This window comes from Dryobates pubescens, chromosome 10 (genome assembly GCF_014839835.1).
Source record: "Dryobates pubescens isolate bDryPub1 chromosome 10, bDryPub1.pri, whole genome shotgun sequence".
In the NCBI taxonomy this organism is placed as follows: Eukaryota; Metazoa; Chordata; class Aves; order Piciformes; family Picidae; genus Dryobates; species Dryobates pubescens.
In genome coordinates, this window is record NC_071621.1 from 16,635,457 (window position 1) to 16,652,973 (window position 17,517).

The 17,517-nt window shown below is 55.5% G+C and overlaps 1 protein-coding gene across 1 annotated transcript; it reads left to right on the forward strand.

Moving 5' to 3' along the window:
• The first annotated feature begins 50 nt into the window (after positions 1-50).
• Positions 51-16,396, forward strand: PAAF1 (proteasomal ATPase associated factor 1). The gene is made up of 12 exons (XM_009902919.2): positions 51-163; positions 244-284; positions 1,119-1,222; positions 1,709-1,798; positions 2,901-2,999; positions 4,777-4,927; positions 7,285-7,479; positions 8,543-8,634; positions 10,190-10,305; positions 12,503-12,585; positions 14,732-14,814; positions 16,210-16,396. The coding sequence occupies exons 1-12, from the start codon at positions 117-119 to the stop codon at positions 16,285-16,287; spliced, it is 1,179 nt and encodes a 392-aa protein (XP_009901221.1). The 5' UTR covers positions 51-116; the 3' UTR covers positions 16,288-16,396.
• The last annotated feature ends 1,121 nt before the right edge of the window (positions 16,397-17,517 follow it).

The window sequence follows — 17,517 nt, forward strand, 5'->3', positions numbered from 1 at the left end:
TAAGATGGCGGCGAGAGCGCGCCTTCTTTGGTGCGTGCCTCCTGCTTCCGCTTCCGCCCCGCAGGGCATGACGGGAAGGAAGGAGGCGGAAGAGGGCCGCGGGAGCCCCGGCAAAGATGACGGCGACGCTGCGGATCCAGAGCGACTGGCACCAGGCGTTGAGGTGGGCGCAGTCCTCCCGCTTCCCCGCTTCTCTTCCCGGTCCCTGCCCCGCGCTCACTGCCCTGCTCTTTATCCCCGCAGGAGGGACGAGGGCGAGGCCTGGGTGAGCTGCCGGAGCCCTGGTGAGTGCTGAGGGGCCTGCGAAGGTCCCCTGGGGGGTGTCCGGGGGGCTCGGAGGTGCCCCGCGGGTTAAAGCGGGGGAGAAGGTGGCGGGAGGGGAGAGGAGGGGGAGCTGGGGGTTAGGAGAGGCTGAGGGCGACTTGGGGGTGCCCTGGGGGTTAGGAAGGGGTGAGGGAGGTTGTAGGGTGTTCTGTGGGCTAGGAGGTGGTGAGGACGCTTGGGGGGGGCCCTGTGGGCTAGGAGGTGGTGAGGGCGCTTGGGGGGGGGGGGGGTTAGGAGGTGGTGAGGACGCTTGGGGGGGGGTGGGTTAGGAGGTGGTGAGGACGCTGGGGGGGGGGTGGGTTAGGAGGTGGTGAGGACGCTGGGGGGGGGCGCTGTGGGTTAGGAGGTGGCGAGGACACGTTTGGGGGGCCCTCTGAGTTAGGAGTAAGGACATGTTGGGGGGGCCCTGTGGGTTAGGAGGGCATGAGGGAGATTTGGAGGGGGTGCCTTGGGGTTTAGGAAGGGAGTTTGGAAGATGCCCTGCGAGTTAGAAAGAGGTGATGAAGGTTGGGGTTATGACCTGTGGTTTAAGAGCAGTGAGGGTAGTCTAGAGGGTGCCCCATGGTTTGGAAAGGGGTGGGAGAGGCAGTAGGGCCTGGTGGTTTAGGAGGGTGGTGCTGGAGGTTGGAGGACATGTGGGAAGTCGCAGGGACCCTGTGGTTTTGGAGGGGTAAGAGCAGTTGGAGGGTGCTCTAGGAGGGGGTGAGAAGGGTTGGAGGGAGGTCAGGAGCAGGTGGGCTGAGGAGAAGGTGGGGTGCCAGGCGTGCCTGAGCTGCTGGCTGCTCTCCCTGCAGGGAAGCCTACCCTGTACGGCAGCCTGACCAGCCATGGGCTCGGCACTGACGGCGTCCCTGACATCGCTGCCTCCGAGGGCTTCGTGGTTGGAGAAGTCACCAAGGTGCCAGGGCTGGGGGGAAGCAGGGCCTGGTAACCATCTTCCGTGCAGGGAGTGGTGGGGGGGTGCTATTAAGGCAGTCAAAACAGCAGCCTGAAGTTGTCTTCCACTCTGGGATGTGGTTTAACGACCGTGGTGGTCTTGGCTTGAAGGTTGGACTTGATCTTAAAGGTCTCTTCCAACCAAGAGTGTTTCATAGTTCTATGGTTCCAGCCCCCTGCATGGTGCCATCCATGGGCTTCCCACCTGTGTAGCGCCCTGGAGCTGGTCTATAACATCCCACAGCTGGGCTGGAGCTGTGCAAGACCTTTCCTTTATCCCCCTGGAGGATCTTGAGGAGGTGGAAGGAGACAAGCCCCATGCTGCACCTTCCCCCAGTCTTCAGGCTGGGAGAGACCTCAGCCCAAGTCCATGCCTTGAGAGGTGCTGTGTTGCAGGAGGACTAACAGCACTTCTCTTTGTTTTCTGCCCCTCTCTTTTCTTCTCTAGAAAAGCATCCTCATTTCTTGTCCTCATGAAAATGTCTCCACAAAATTCCTGGCTCCCTACACAACTTTCTGTAGGATCCATCAGAAAAGTGTAAGTAACCTCCTGGAGTGAGTGGGGACGTAGCTGGGAGTGGCCATCAGCTTTCAGAACCTCAGACCCACCAGGGATCCACTGCAAAGGAAGGGAAATGTGTCAGTTGGTGTCAAAACCCAAGATCAAAAAGGTTCTCTGCACCTCTGGTGGCTCCAAATCCATCCCTGGTTCATCCTGGCTGCTTGCTCCTATCTCAGGAAGTCATCTTTGTTGTTCCCTGGGGGCATTTCTGTTTGTGGGGCTAGGAAGTGAATGTGGAATCAAATCATCTTGACCTGGTGGGAATTCAGAGGCTGGAAAGGTTCAGCTGGTTTGGGGCATTCACTCACCTCTGGAGTGATGGACACTACTGTGTCCAGTTCTGGGCCCCTCAGTTCAGGAAGGACCTCAGGGAACTGCTTGGAAGAGTCCAGCACAGAGCCACAGGCATCACCCAGCAGAGCCTGGCTCCAGCCTCTTGGCACTCACCCTACACATCTTTATCAACAGCAATGAGGTCACCTCTCAGGCTCCTCCTCTCCAAGCTACAGAGCCCTCAGCTCCCTCAGGCTCTCCCCAGAAGGAAGATGTTCCCCTGCCTTCAGCATCTTTGTGGCTGGACTCTTCCAAGCAGTTCCCTTGAGGTCCTTCTTGAACTGAGGGATGGTGGATGTTGAAGCACAGGAAGTTGCATGGAACAGGCTGCCCAGGGGGGTTGTGGAGTCTCCCTCTCTGGAGATATTCAAGACCCACCTGGATGTGTTCCTGTGTGATCTGCCCTGGGTGCTCCTGCTCTGGCAGGGAGGTTGGACTGGATGATCTCTGGAGGTCCCTTCCAACCCCTGACACTCTGTGATTCTTGCTCAGCTGTGAGGATTTTCTCATGACAAAACTGTTTTGGAAGCAGTTTTGGAGGTGCTTTAAATGAACCCAGCAATATTTCTGGTGGAGGTAGGCTCACAGAATCATTTTGGTTGGAAAGAGACCTTTTGAGATCATCAAATCCAACCATTAATGATGTCCTTGAGGAGTCCAACCATTAATGATACTGCTTGAGGGGAAATTCCTTTCTAGGGTCACAAAGTTCATGGTTGCTGGGGGTTTGTTTTATCTCCTGCAGGTCACCTGTCTTGATATTTCCAGTGGTGGAGGCCTTGGTGTGTCTACCAGCACAGATGGGACCATGAAGATCTGGCAGGCTGCAAATGGAGAGATCAGAGTAAGAGCTTTGATGTTGTGTGTGGGGGTCTGTGACACTCCTGATGTCATTCAGCCATGGCTTGGGTCAGGCAGTCCATGGGCTGTGGTCTAGGGTGGCAAAGAATCTGGCTTCTGGTTGAAAACCTGAGTGGGAGTTGATATCTTAGAGGCTTGAAGCCAAACCTGTTGGAAAGCAGGAGATCCCCTAAGGAACATGGAGCTCAGTGATCCAGAGAGGTGTCCCAGGGTGACAGTAGGGAAGCAGGCTAGGAATGACAGCCAGAGTGCAGGAGGCACCTGGCAGCTCCTGACCTGCAGGGTACAAGCACTGAATTTCTCCTGCAGTAGAGAAGAGGTGAGAAGACTCCTGCCCATGATGGCTTAACCACCTCATGGCATCTGCCTGCCCAGCTGAGGTGTTTCCTATGGAGCTTGAACTCTCAGCTGCTTGTTTGACAGAGGATGAAAACATTTAACCCATGACTAGGGACATCTGATACCCCTTGTGATGTGCTGAGGTGGAGGGAGGCCCAAAATGTCCCTGTGGCCTCTTTGCCTGCCTCAGATTCAGATGAGTCCATTCCAGGAGCATGAACCCAGAGGGTCTGAGTTTAATCAGAGAACCACAGCCTGGCTTGGGTTGGAAGGGATCTTATCATCCAGTTCCAACCCCCCTGCTATGGGCAGGGACACCTCCCACCAGCCCAGGTTGCTCAAGGCCTCATCCAGCCTGGCCTTGAACACCTCCAGGGTGTTCACCTCCCTGGGCAACCTGCTCCAGTGTCTCCCCACCCTCACTGGCAAGAATTTCTTCCTCATCTCCAGTCTCAATGTCCCTTCTTCCAGCTTCAATCCATTCTCCCCTCATCCTGTCACTCCCAGCCTTGTCAAAAGTCCCTCCCCAGCTCTCCTGGAGCCCCCTTCAAGTACTGGAAGGTTGCTCTAAGGTCTCCCTGGAGCATTCTCTTCTCCAGGCTAAACAACCCCAACTCTCCCAGCCTGTCCCCACAGAGGAGGTTCTCCAACCCTCTACCCATCTTCATGGCCTCCTCTGGACCCACTCCAGCAGTTCATAGAATGCTCTGGGTTGGAAGGGACCTCCAAGGTCATCTAGTCCAATCCCCAGCTCCATGTGCCTCTTATGTTGGGGCCCTAGAACTGGAGGCAGTGCTGCAGGTGGGGTCTGAGCAGAGCAGAGGGGCAGAATCCCCTCCCTGTGCTGCTGCTCTCCCTGCTCTGGCTGCAGCTCAGCACACAGCTGCCTGCTGGGCTGCCAGAGACCACTGCTGGCTCCTGGGGAGTTTGTCACCAGCTGACACCCCCAAGGCCTCCTCCTCAGGACTGGTGCCATTCCTTCTCCAGCCTGGATTTGTGCTGGATATTCTCCATGAACTCTCTAATCAGAATCACAGAATTGTCAGGGTTGGAAGGGTCCATGAGCAGGGACCCCTCCCACCAGCCCAGGTTGCTCAAGGCCTCATCCATCCTGGCCTTAAAAACTTCCAGGGATGGAATGGTTTGGGTTGGAAGGGACCTTAAGAATTATCCAATTCCAACCCCCCCTGCCATGGGGAGGGACCCCTCCCACTAGCCCAGCTTGCTCCCAGCTTTTATCCAGCCTGCTTTGAAAGCACTTCCAGGTTTGCAGGTGTCCACAGCTTCTCTGGGTTATTTATGTTGGGGGCATTGCCCCAAGCCAGGGGGGGAGAAGGCAAGTTTTGGAGTGTGGCAGTGAAGAACTGGTCAGCATCAGGGTGATGATGATGGCACTAGCACCCAGTTCTTTGTTTTTCCAGAGGCTGTTGGAAGGCCATGTCTATGATGTGAATTGTTGCAGGTTTTTCCCATCAGGCCTGGTGGTTCTGAGTGGGGGAATGGATGCCCAGCTCAAGGTCTGGTCAGCAGAAGATGCCAGCTGTGTGGTCACCTTTAAAGGTCACAAAAGAGGTACAGGGAGCTCGGCCTTTACAATGCTGCAGCTTCTCCACCTGTCATCACCCTGACACTCAAGGGTGGTGGTGCTCAGCCAGCAGCCTGCTGTGCTTTTGTGGGGTTATAGAATGGGAAGGGTTGGAAGGGAGCTCCAGAGATCATGGAGTCCAACCTCCCTGCAGAGCAGGGCCACCCAGGGCAGGTCACACAGGAATGCATCCAGGTTGGTTTAGAATGTCTCCAGAGAAAGAGACTCCACAATCTCTCTGGGCAGCCTATGTCACCCTCACAGGAAAAGAGTTTCTCCTCATGTTGAAGTGGAATTTCCTCTGGTTGAGTTTCCAACCATTGCCCTTCTTCCTCTCCCTGGGTATCATTGAAGAGAGCCTGGCTGCATCCTCCTGACAGCCACCCTTCAGATACTTGTAGACATTGATCAGGTCCTCTCTCAGCCTTCTCCAGCCTAACCAGCCCCAGGGCTCTCAGTCTTTCCTCCTCACACAGATGTTCCAGTCCCTTCATCATCCTCATAGCCTCTGTTGAGCTCTGTCCAGTAGCTCTCACTCCCTCTTGACCTGGGGAGCCCAAAACTGGACACACCATTCCAGATGTCATCTAACCAGGGCTAGGTAGAGGAGAACTTCCCTCCTTTGTGCAGTTGTGTGTCATGTCCTGGTGTAAGAGCTGAGCCCATGGCACTTTATTAAGCTCCCAGAACTTGAATCAAAAGATTGGTGGTTGTTCCATGTTCCAAAAGCCCTCTAAGATCATCCAGTCCAACAATCAACCCAACACCACCATGACCATTAAACCATGTTCCAAAAGCCCTCTAGGATCATCCAGTCCAACCATCAACCCAACACCACCATGGCCATTAAACCATGTTCCAAAAGCCCTCTGGGATCATTGAGGTCCAACCATCAACCCAACACCACCGTGGCCATTAAACCATGTTCCAAAAGCCCTCTAAGACCATCCAGTCCAACCATCAACCCAACACCACCATGGCCATTAAACCATGTTCCAAAAGCCCTGTGGGATCATTGAGGTCCAACCATCAACCCAACACCACCATGGCCATTAAACCATGTTCCAAAAGCCCTCTAGGATCATCCAGTCCAACCATCAACCCAACACCACCATGGCCATTAAACCATGTTCCAAAAGCCCTGTGGGATCATTGAGGTCCAACCATCAGCCCAACACACCATGGCCATTAAACCATGTTCCAAAAGCCCTCTGGGATCATTGAGGTCCAACCATCAGCCCAACACACCATGGCCATTAAACCATGTTCCAAAAGCCCTGTGGGATCATTGAGGTCCAACCATCAACCCAACACCACCATGACCATTAAACCATGTTCCAAAAGCCCTCTAAGACCATCCAGTCCAACCATCAGCCCAACACCACCATGACCATTAAACCATGTTCCAAAAGCCCTCTAGGATCATCCAGTCCAACCATCAACCCAACACCACCATGGCCATTAAACCATGTTCCAAAAGCCCTCTGGGATCATCGAGGTCCAACCATCAGCCCAACACCACCATGGCCATTAAACCATGTTCCAAAAGCCCTCTAAGATCATCCAGTCCAACCATCAACCCAACACCACCATGGCCATTAAAGCATGTTCCAAAAGCCCTCTAGGATCATCCAGTCAAACCATCAACCCAACACCACCATGGCCATTAAACCATGTTCCAAAAGCCCTCTAAGATCATTCAATCCAACCATCAACCCAACACCACCATGGCCATTAAAGCATGTTCCAAAAGCCCTCTAGGATCATCCAGTCAAACCATCAACCCAACACCACCATGGCCATTAAACCATGTTCCAAAAGCCCTCTAGGATCATTCAATCCAACCATCAACCCAACACCACCATGGCCATTAAACCATGTTCCAAAAGCCCTCTGGGATCATTGAGGTCCAACCATCAACCCAACACCACCATGGCCATTAAACCATGTTCCAAAAGCCCTCTAGGATCATCCAGTCCAACCATCAACCCAACACCACCATGGCCACACATATTTTGAGCACCTTCCTGGATGGGGACTCCACCGCCTCCCCGGGGAGCCCGTTCAGGGACCGATGTCTCATCTTTGTGCCAGGTGATGGCTGCTGCTCACTGTGCTTTGGGGCCTGGGGTGGTTGAGCCTGGAGAAAAGGAGGCTGAGGGCAGACCTCCTGGCCCCCTGGGAGCTGCTGCCTTCCTCCCACCCAGCCTCGCAGACGCGGCTGCTCCACGTTGCGCCCTGCGGCGCCCTGGGGGTCAGCGGTCGGCTGGGGGCTCGGGGTTCACCTGGGGGAAGGAGATGGCCTTGCCTGTCTGTCTGAGGGTGACCTTTGCCTTCCATGCAGGGATTTTGGACACTGCCATCGTGGACAGGGGCAGAAACGTCCTCTCCTGCTCCCGGGACGGCACGGCGCGGCTGTGGGACTGTGGCAAGGCCGCCTGCCTGGGGGTGCTGGCCGACTGCGGCGCTCCGGTCAACGGCGTCGCCGTGGGCACCGCGGACGGCTCCCTCAGCCTGGGCACCCCAGAGAAAGCTCCCAGTAAGGCTTTGTCCTCCTCATCCAACTGGGGCAGTTTGCTGCAGCTGGCAAGGAAGAAGGCACTGCAGCAGTAGAGCTTAGGAGATGATCGCTGGAGAATCACAGAGTGTTGGAGGCTGGAAGGGACCTCAAGGCTCAGCCAGTCCCAACCCCCCCCGCCATGGGCAGGGACACCTCACACCAGAGCAGGCTGCTCACAGCCACCTCCAGCCTGGTCTTGAACACCTCCAGGGATGAGGCTTCCACCACCTCCCTGGGCAACCTGTGCCAGGCTCTCATCATCCTCATGGGGAAGAGCTTCTTCCTCACATCCAATCTCAATCTCCCCATTTCTAGTTTTGCTCCATCCCCCCCAGTCCTATCCCTCCCTGACACCCTCAGAAGTCCCTCCCCAGCTTTCCTGTAGCCCCCTGCAGATCCTGGAAGGCCACAAGAAGGTCTCCTCAGAGCCTTCTCCTCTCCAGACTGCACAGCCCCAACTCTCTCAGTCTGCCTCCATAGCAGAGCAGCTCCAGCCCTCTGCTCCTCCTCATAGCCCTGCTCTGGACACCTTCCAGCACCTCCAGATCCTTGAAGTAGAGTGTGGCCAGCAGCAGGTCCAGGGAGGTTCTCCTCCCTGTCTGCTCTGCCCTAGTCAGGCTGTATGTGGAGCAGGGGGGTTGGACTGAGCTCCAGAGGTCCCTTCCAACCTCCTTCACACTTGGATTCTGTGGTCTTGTGCCCCAGGGTATGGCAGAACACTGCTGCAGGTTCAGCAGGGGTAGAATGGACTATTTCAATTGGAAAGGACCTTCAAGGTTGGACCTTGTCCACCTGCCTGACTACCAAAAGGCAAAGCATGCTCTTAAGGACTTGTCCAAATGCCTCTTGAACACAGAGAAGCTTCTTTGACCACCTCTCTAGGAAGCTTGTGCCAGTGTTTGAGCATCCTTTCAGGCAAGGATGCTTCCTGATGTCCCCTGGTGCAGCTTTCAACCATGATCAAGAGTGTCAGGTTGTGGTACCACCAAGTCTTGTGGCCCAGCCACTGCTGGCCTGAGCTAACTCTTGTCCCTTTGGTCAGGTGAACGTGAGGTTGGGACAGAAGGGAAGCTCCTGCTGCTGGCTCGAGAAGATAAGAAGCTCCAGGGAGTGGGACTGCAGAGCAGGCAGCAGGTAAGGAGCAGGAAGAGTCTCAGAGAGGTTCTGAGATGCTGCTGTGAAGTTGGCTTCAGGACATCAGTCCTGGACACCAATCCTTTCATCTCTTCCTTGGCTTGTGGGCTGGCTTGAGGAATCAAGACAGGTTGAAGCTAACCTAGATGGGTGAAGTGGTTGGTGGTAGTCCCAGCTCCATTCCCCAGGGAGGTTCTCCATGTGGCCCAGAAAGGGACAGAAGCAGGCTGGAGGTAAGGGAGAGCTGATCTGATCTGCCTTGCCTTTGGCCAGGTCCTACACTGCAGTGTTCTCCCTCATGGTGTTCCATGGAGGAGAGCAAAATCTGGGACAAGAAAGTGATTTCTTTCCTTCCTGTTGGGTGGACCGTGAAATGGTTTTGGTTGGAAAAGCCCTGGAGGATCATCCAGGCCCCTCCCCAGCTTCCTTGCCCTTCTCTGGCCCTGCCTCAGCCCTCAAGCTCCTCCTGGCAGGGAGGGCCCAACCCTGCCCCCAGGCTTGCAGCTGTGGGCTCCCCAGTGCCCAGCCCAGGGGCACAATCCCTGCCCTGCTCCTGCTGCCCACACCATTGCTGCTGCTGCCCAGGCTGCTGCTGCCCACCTGGGCACCCCCTGGCTCCTCTCCAGCTACTGTCAACCAACCCCCCCAGGGCCTTTCCCACCAGGCACTTCCCAGCCCCTCTGCCCCCAGCCTGGAGCCTTCCTGGGCTTGCTGTGACCCAAGGGCAGGTCCCAGCCCTTGCCCTTGGTGCCCTCATCCCACTGGCCTCCCCCATGGCTCCAGCCAGGCCCAGAGTCCTCTGTAGCTCCCTCCTGCCCCTTCAGCAGCTCAACTCCCACCCAGCTTGGTGCCATCTGCAAGCTGCCTGAGGGAGGAGCCTCAGTGTCCTCATCCAGCTCGTTGATAAGGATGTTAAAGAGAACATCAGTGGGGGTTTGGGACTGATTTAACCCAGGTGTGGTGAAGACTCTTTGAACAGCGGCCTGTAGATGTCACCCTGAGTGCAGGTACTGCAGGCTGCCTCATCCAACCAAGGTGTAAAGTTGCTGTTTATTCTGCTGGTTAAGAAGGATGTGAAGAGGACCTCAGGTGGTCACCAGTCCATCTCCCTCCTCTTCATAGGGTAGTCTGGGTTGCGAGGGACCTCCGACCCCCTCTGCACTCAGCAGGGACATCCTCAGCTAGCTCAGGTTGCCCAGAGCCCTGTCCAGCCTCACCTTCAATATCTCCAGGGATGGGGCCTCAACCACCTCCCTGGGCAACCTGTTCCAGTGTTCCATCACTCTCATGGTGCAGAACCTGTTCCTCTTGGCACAGAGTGATGGAGTTGGTAGGTCTTGGGTTCAGTTTGCCTGTCACAGGGACACATCCTTTCCCCAGAGGAGCTCCAGTGGCTGCACTGTCTCTGGTCTTGGAGCAGAGATGAGGACTCCTTAACCTCCAGGTTGCCAGTTTGGGCCATGGCTCATGGAAGCATGATTTGGCTTCCTTCTCCTGGTTGTGCTGTGTCCTCCTCTTGAGTGTCTGACACTTGCACTTCGTCCTGTATCCCCAGGTCTTCCTCTTCACGGGATCTGATGCCTTCAACTGCTGCACATTCCTCTCAAGTACCTACATCCTGGCAGGGACTCAGGATGGGAACATTTACCAGCTGGATGTGAGGAACACCAAGTGAGTGTGTGCCTGGGACAGGTCAGCTTTTGAGGAGGGCCAAGTGGAGGGTGCTGGCAGGCAGTGTCCCTTCTGAAGGGTGGATGGAGGCCAGGCCATGGCACTGTGAGCCCCTTGAAACCATTTCTTTTCTTGGGGAGCACTGGGAAGGACACTGCTGGGGTTGATGATCTACCAGGGTGTTCTCTAGGAGGTGTCTCCTAGATTCAGAGAATCATTGTGGTTGGAAAAGCCCTGGAGGATCATCCAGTCCAACCATTCTCTACTTCTGCCAAGGCTGGGGCTAAACCTTGGCCCTCAGCACCACCTCTCTGCCTCTTTGCAACACCTCCAGGGATGGGGATTCCACCACCCCCTTGGGCAGCCTGGGCCAGGCTTTGAGAACCCTTCCAGTGAAGAAGTTTCTTCTGATGTCCACCCTGGTGCCACCTGAAGCCATTTCCTCTTGTCCTATCCCTTGTTACTAGGGAGAAGAGCCCAATTCCCACCTGGCTCCAAGTTCCTTTCAGGGTGTTGTGGAGAGCCCCTCAAAGCCCTTCTCCTTCCTCTCTGCAGGTTCCTGCAGTTACTGGAAAGCTTTTCAGTCTTGGGTCTGTGCCTGCACAGCCTCACCTCTCAGATTACCAGAGTCTCCCAGCATGGTGGGACTTGGGAGGGCCCTCTGGAGCTCACCCACTCCAACCCCTCAGCTCCAGCAGGGCACCCCCAGCAGCTTGCCCACGGGCACCATGGCCAGGGGGGGTTGGAAGCTCTCCACACAAGCAGACTCCACAACCTCTCTGGGCAGCCTGCTCCAGGCCTCCAGCAGCAAAATGTTACTAAAGTACCTTCAGGTCCTCTTTCCTCAAGGGTGGCAGATAGCTTCTGCTGTGTGGTTTTGGTGTGGGTTTGGGGCTTTTTTTTGGGGGGGGGTGTGGGGGGGTGGCAGTTTTAGGCTATGCTTTTAAACTTCTGCTGCAGATTTTGAGCAGAAAAGTAGAGAAATACAAATAATTCACTGTTGGATGTAAAAAGGAAAGCAAAAGATTATTCCAAACAAGATGCATTGGACAAAGCCTGGGCTACAGAGGCAGCTGTACCATAACAGTCTCTTCTCATTTCACGTCCATCCCCATTCCCTTTCTTGTCTCTGGGTTGGCTGTTCTGCTTTCTTTGGGAGACAAGAACACTTCTGGCTGGCCTTGAAGATGAGAACTAACATTCCTTCCTCTCAACTCCTCTTTTTTTTTCCCTTTGGTACAAAGGGGAGTGGGGGGAGGATGTTTGGGGGGGTGCAGTGGAGCAGCTTCCCTGGTCTCTGGGGGAACCAGAGGGAGGCCAGAGAGGGGTTTCCTTGCCATATGCTAACTGTAGATACCTGTCTAATGTTGTGCATACTGTGTGTTTTGTACCTATTCATTGCATTCCATTGTAGGCTGAGGGCTTTGCTTGTCAATCCAGCTTCCATTTGCTTCCAGCTGAGTTAAGTCTGGCTGAGTTAATGCTGATGGGAAACCTCAACCCACCACGCAGTGGATATACCTAACACAGTGAAGCTGGGGAAGGCTCTGGAGGACAGGGCTGGTGTGGAGCAGCTGAGAGACTTTGGGGTGTTGAGGCTGGGGAAAAGGAGGCTGAGGGGAGACCTTCTGGCTCTCCACACCTTCCTGAAAGGAGCTTGGAGCCAGGTGGGTGCTGGTTTCTTTTTCCCAAGGAGTAAGGGATAGGACAAGAGGAAGCATTCTCAAGTTGCCCCAGGGGAGGTTGAAGTTGTCCATGAGGAACAGTTTGTGCCCCTTGAGGCTTGTCCAGGCCTGTGCCAGGCTGCCCAGGGCAGTGGTGGAGTCCCCATCCCTGGAGGGGTTTCCAAGCTGTGCAGATGAGGGCCACAGGTTGGTGGTGACCTGACAGTGCTGGGTTGACACTTGGATTTGATCTGAAAGATCTCTTCCAACCCCAACCATTCTGTGACTGGTACAGGTAATCCCTGTCTGATCCACCAAGGAGATGTGCTGCTCTTCACCTGCTCCCTAACCCTTTAGTTTCCATCCTTTGGCAGCAGGACAACCAGTGCTGACCTTTGTAGAGGACAGAGGCTCTTTGCTAACCACTGCTGAGTTCTCCTTGAGCTCACACCCCTCTTGTGGTGCATGCACAAGCAATGGGCTCTTGACTGCTGGCCCTAAGACTCATCCTTTCTTCCTGCTCCTTCTTCCAGTGCTCCAATCCAGGTCATCCACAGATCAGGAGCTCCTGTGCTTTCGCTGCTCCCGTACCGAGATGGATTTGTTGCCAGCCAAGGTAAGCCGAGGGCTGTGGCACGCCAGCAGATGTCATCACTGGAGGAGTTTTCTGCTCTTTGGGTCAAGAAGGTCAAGATTTATCCTGCCTCTGCATTTGTTTTGGGGCAGCCTGAGATCAGCAGAGTCCAAAGCTGCTTTGTGCTTAAGTCACAGAGTCACAGATTGTGTCGGGTTGGAAGGGACCCTCCAAGCTCATCTTGGCTACCCCCCTGCAGCCAGCAGGGACAGCTCCAGCTGGATCAGGCTGCCCAGGGCCACCTCCAGTCTGAGCTTGAATGTCTCCAGGGATGGAGCCTCAGCCACCCCCCTGTGGCCTGTTCCAGTGTCTCACCACCCTCCCTGTGCAGAGCTTCTCCTCATGTCCAACCTCAGCCTGCCCTGCTCCAGTTTCACACCACTGTCCCTGCTCCTCTCACCCCAGGCCCTTCTGAGCAGTCCCTCCCCAGCCTTCCTGCAGGTCCCCTTCAGATACTGAAATGCAGCCCTGAGGTCTCCCTGGAGCCTTCTCTTCCCCAGGCTGAACAGCCCCAGCTCCCCCAGCCTGTGCCCACAGCAGAGGTTCTGCAGCCTCTGATCACCTTGGTGGCCTCCTCTGGACCCTCTCCATCAGGTCTCTGTCTCTCTGGTGTTGGAGGCCCCAGAGCTGGCCACAGCCCTGCAGGTGAGGTCTCCCCAGAGCAGAGCAGAGGGGCAGGATCCTCTCTCTCCAGCTCTGGCCAAGCTGCTTTGGATGCAGCCCAGGCTGCCCTTGGCCTTCTGTGCTGCCAGTGCCCATTGCTGGCTCCTGTCCAGCTTCTCCCCCACCAGCACCCCCGAGGCCTTCTCTGCAGGGCTGCTCTCAACCTCACCATTCCCCAGCCCTTTGATTTTTCACACAATGCAGGCACAAGGGGCTTGATCCTGTTCTAGGTCTCAGACTTGACCCAGAGGAAAGGTGTGGGAGGTTATTTAGTTATTTATCTGAGAGGAGGCAATGGGTGATGGGATGTGGCTCCTGATGAGCTTGGCTTGAATCCAGAGGAGGCCATGAAGATGATCAAGTGTCTGGAAGCCCTCTGCTGTGAGGCCAGGCTGAGAGAGTTGGGGCTGTTCAGCCTGGAGAAGGGAAGGTTCCAGGGAGCCCTGGTGGCCATGCAGGGCTTCAAGGTCTGAGAAGAAACCTGGGGAGGCTGAGCAGGGCCTGCTGGGACAGGACAAAGGAAGATGGTTTGCAACTAAAAGAGGGAGATTCAGAGCAGAGAAAAGGGAGAAGTTCTTCACCATGAGGCTGGTGAGAGCCTGTCCCAAATTGCCCAGAGAGGTGGGAGATGCCCCATGGCTGAAAACATGGCAGGTCAGGTCGTGTGGGGCTCTAAGGAACCTGCTGTAGCTGGGGATGTCCCTGCTGAGAGCTGCAGGAGGTTGGACTGGATGACCATGAAAGGTCCCTTCCAACCTAAACTATTTCTGTGATTCCATGAAAGAGGGGATGCAGCAGGAGCTGTGTCACAGGAGTACCACAGAATCATTGAGGCTGGAAGAGACCTTTGGGTTCATGTTTGGACTTAGTGATCCTAATGCTGCCAGGGCATCACCAACCCATGGCCCTCAGCACCACATCTCCACAGCTATGAAACCCTTCCAGGGATGGGGACTCCACCACTGCCCTGGGCAGCCTGGACCAGGCCTGGACAACCCTTTTGGGGAAGAAGTTGTTCCTAATATCCACTCTAGGATCCTTGGTTGCTTTTTGCCTTGGGATTGGTGTTGTCCTGTCTTCCTTCAAACCAGGGCCTTTTCCCAGACCTCCAGCATCCTGACAGCACTTTTCCCTGTCCCTGGGGGCTCCATGCCCTGCAATCAGGTGTTTCATAGAATCATCATAGAATGGTCTGGGTTGGAAGGGACCTCCAAAGCTCATCTAGTCCAATCCCCTCTGCACTCAGCAGGGACATCCTCCACTAGGTCAGGTTGCCCTGTCCAGCCTCACCTTGAATATCCCCAGGGACGGGTCCTCAGTTACCTCCCTGGGCAACCTGTTCCACCACCCTCATGGTGCAGAAGTTGTTCCTGACATCCCTCTGCTGGTGCTCTCTGAAAGAAGCCCTGCTCTTATTACAGCACTTAGCTGATGTTCCTTCCTTGCTTGGTCTGTGCTCCTGTAGGGGATGGAACCTGCTTCATCATGCAGCAAGACCTCGACCATGTCCTCGATCTCACAGAAGCTGACTGCGACCCGGTGTACAAGGTAAGGAATTGGATCTCAGCCCCAGGATGAAGGCTGCAGGGAAAGGTGATGGCAGGCAGCAGGATTTAGCAGCCTGCACCACAGGATGCTTCCCACAGTTGCCATTCAAGATGTGGTTGGGTTTTTTTACCTCTCTCCATGAGTAATTTGCACAAACAAGTCCTCTGTGGTAGCTGTTGGGGTTATCTCCATTGTGCAGGAGCAGAGCTGGAGGCAGTGAAGCAATCTTCTCTTGTCCCTTGCTGACCTGAGGACAGAAGGGGGGGTCTCAGAGTTGTGTTTTGTTTTCAGATCAGGGAGGGTGAGGCTGGGCTATCAGTCTGGTAGTGAGTGTGGAGTCATAGAATGGTTTAGGTTGAAAGAGACCTCAGAGCTCATCTCCAAGCTCCACACCATGCCCAGGGACACCTCAGCTAGACTCAGCTGCTCAAGGCCTCATTCAGCCTGGCATTCAACTCCCCCAGGCAGAAGCCATCCACAGCCTCCCTGGGCAGCCTGTTCCAGACTCTCACCACCCTCACACTGAAGAACTTCCTCCTCAGCTCCAGTCTGACCCTGCTGTGCCTCAGCTTCAAACCATTCCCCCTTGGCCTGGCTCTAGACACCCTTAGCAAAAGTCCCTTCCTGCAGGATCCCTTCAGCTCTTGCAAGGCAGCTCTGAGGTCTCCCCAGAGCCTTCTCCAGGCTGAACACCCCCAGCTCCCTCAGCCTGGCCTCAGAGCAGAGCTGCTGCAGCCCTTGGATCATCTTTGTGGCCTCCTCTGGCCTCCCTCCAGCAGCTCTGTGTCCTCCTTGTGCTGGGGACAGCAGAACTGGAGGCAGGATTGGAGGTGGGGTCTGAGCAGAGCCAAGGGTCAGAATCCCCTCTCTTGCCCTGCTGCCCACACTCCTCTGGCTGCAGCCCAGCACACAGCTGCCTGCTGGGCTGCCTGAGGGCACTGCTGGCTCCTGGGGAACTGCTCAGCACCCAGCACCCCCAAGTCTCTTTCTTCAGGGCTGCTCTCACCCCGCTCTGCACCCAGCCTGGCTTTGTGCCATTCCACCTCTGTGGTTCACTTCCCCTTCTTTAACCAGCCCACACCTTCAAGATTCACACATCCAGCCTCACACAGAGGTTAAGAATTTGCCCTGCATAACTCACTGGCAGGATCAAATCACAAGGAAAGTGTGAAACAAATATTTTTCCCTTTCAGATCTGAGAGAAGAATCCTTGTGTGAGCATTTAGGTGCTCCCTAACTACCTGGTGAAACCTTGAGCTATCCTTTAAACCCCTCTAATGCTGTTACAGAGGGGAGAGTGTTGCCTGAACAAGTCCAACAGGAAAGCTGATCTCTGAGAGCCTTTCACCTGTCACTCTGCTTAGATCTTCCCATTTTCCATCCTCTTTTTTTCAGGTAGCTTCCTGGGAGAAGGAAATTTACACCTGCTGCAGAGATGGGATCGTGAGGAGATACCAACTTGCTGACCTTTAAGTGTCTGTAGCAGCCACAGAGCGCAGAGAAGCGTGAGGAGAGCCCTTCCAAGCTTGTGTTCAGCTGTGAGATGTTCCTGAGCCTGTTGTGGTGACCAAGCTTTATACAGAGGTGTTTGTTTTTTTTAAACAATTCACCTTTGATTATTTTTAGTTCAGAGAGCAGCTTTGAGGTGTTAAAAGAGGATCCTGTGTGGCCCAACAAAATGTCTTTCCACTGCTGATTCTTTCCACTGCTGATTCTAGTGGCAGAGAACAAAAATAAATTCTGGGGAGGAGGAAAACAAAACAACCAGTTTGAGAGAGGGTGAAGGCAGTAGTGTCACAGTGTGGTCTGAGCTAAAGCAACTGCTTTGGGAACAGCTGTGTGGAAAAGAAATTCTCCAAGACACTGTGGGTGGTGGGCTTGTCTGGATTCAGAAGTCCAAGGAAGAACATGATCCAGAAGAAGGGGTTGGAAGGGACCTCTGGAGCTTCAGTACTTCACTGTCCTTCTGGGAGTGAGAGGCCCAAAATGAATGTAGGATCCACACAGAACTACTGTATCCCAGCGTGGTGGGGAGGGAGCTCTGGAGCTCAGCCAGGCCAAGCCCCCCCTGCTCCAGCAGGGCACCCCCAGCAGCTTGCCCAGCAGCACCATGGCCAGGGGGGGTTGGAAGCTCTCCACACAAGGAGACTCCACAACCTCTCTGGGCAGCCTGCTCCAGGCCTCCACCACCCTCACAACAAACAACTTTCTCCTCCTTCAGCTGGCAGCTCCTGGCTGCCAGCTTGTGCCCCTTGGCCTGTCCCTGGGCAGCACTCAGCAGATGCCAGCCCCAGCCTCTTGCCCCCCACAGCCCCTTCAGCTCTTGCTGAGCATTGCTCAGCTCCCCTCTGGGGCTGCTCTTCTGCAGGCTCTCAGCCCCAGGGCTCTCAGCCTTTGCTCCTCACAGAGCTGCTGCAGGCCCCTCAGCCTCTCCCCAGCCTCCCCTGGACTCCCAACAGCTCTCAGTCTCTCTGCAGCTGGGGAGCCCAGAACTGACCCAGGACTGCAGCTGTGGCCTGGCTAGGGCAGAGCAGAGGGGCAGGAGAAGCTCTCTGGACTCTTCTTCCAGCAGAGCTACGCCTCTCGCTGCGGGCCGCGGCCGGGGGCCGGGGCCGGGGCCGGGGGGCCGGGGTCCCGCGCGCCGCTGCCGGAGCCCGCCCTGGGGCGCCGCGCGCGGGGCCGAGCTCTGCTGCCCGCGGGGCC

Coding starts and splice junctions, on each gene's coding strand:
- PAAF1 (XM_009902919.2), top strand. CDS start 117: ATGACGGCGACGCTGCGGATCCAGAGCGACTGGCACCAGGCGTTGAG. Junction 8,635..10,189: donor GACTGCAGAGCAGGCAGCAG/GTAAGGAGCAGG, acceptor CTGTATCCCCAG/GTCTTCCTCTTCACGGGATC. Junction 12,586..14,731: donor TGGATTTGTTGCCAGCCAAG/GTAAGCCGAGGG, acceptor GTGCTCCTGTAG/GGGATGGAACCTGCTTCATC.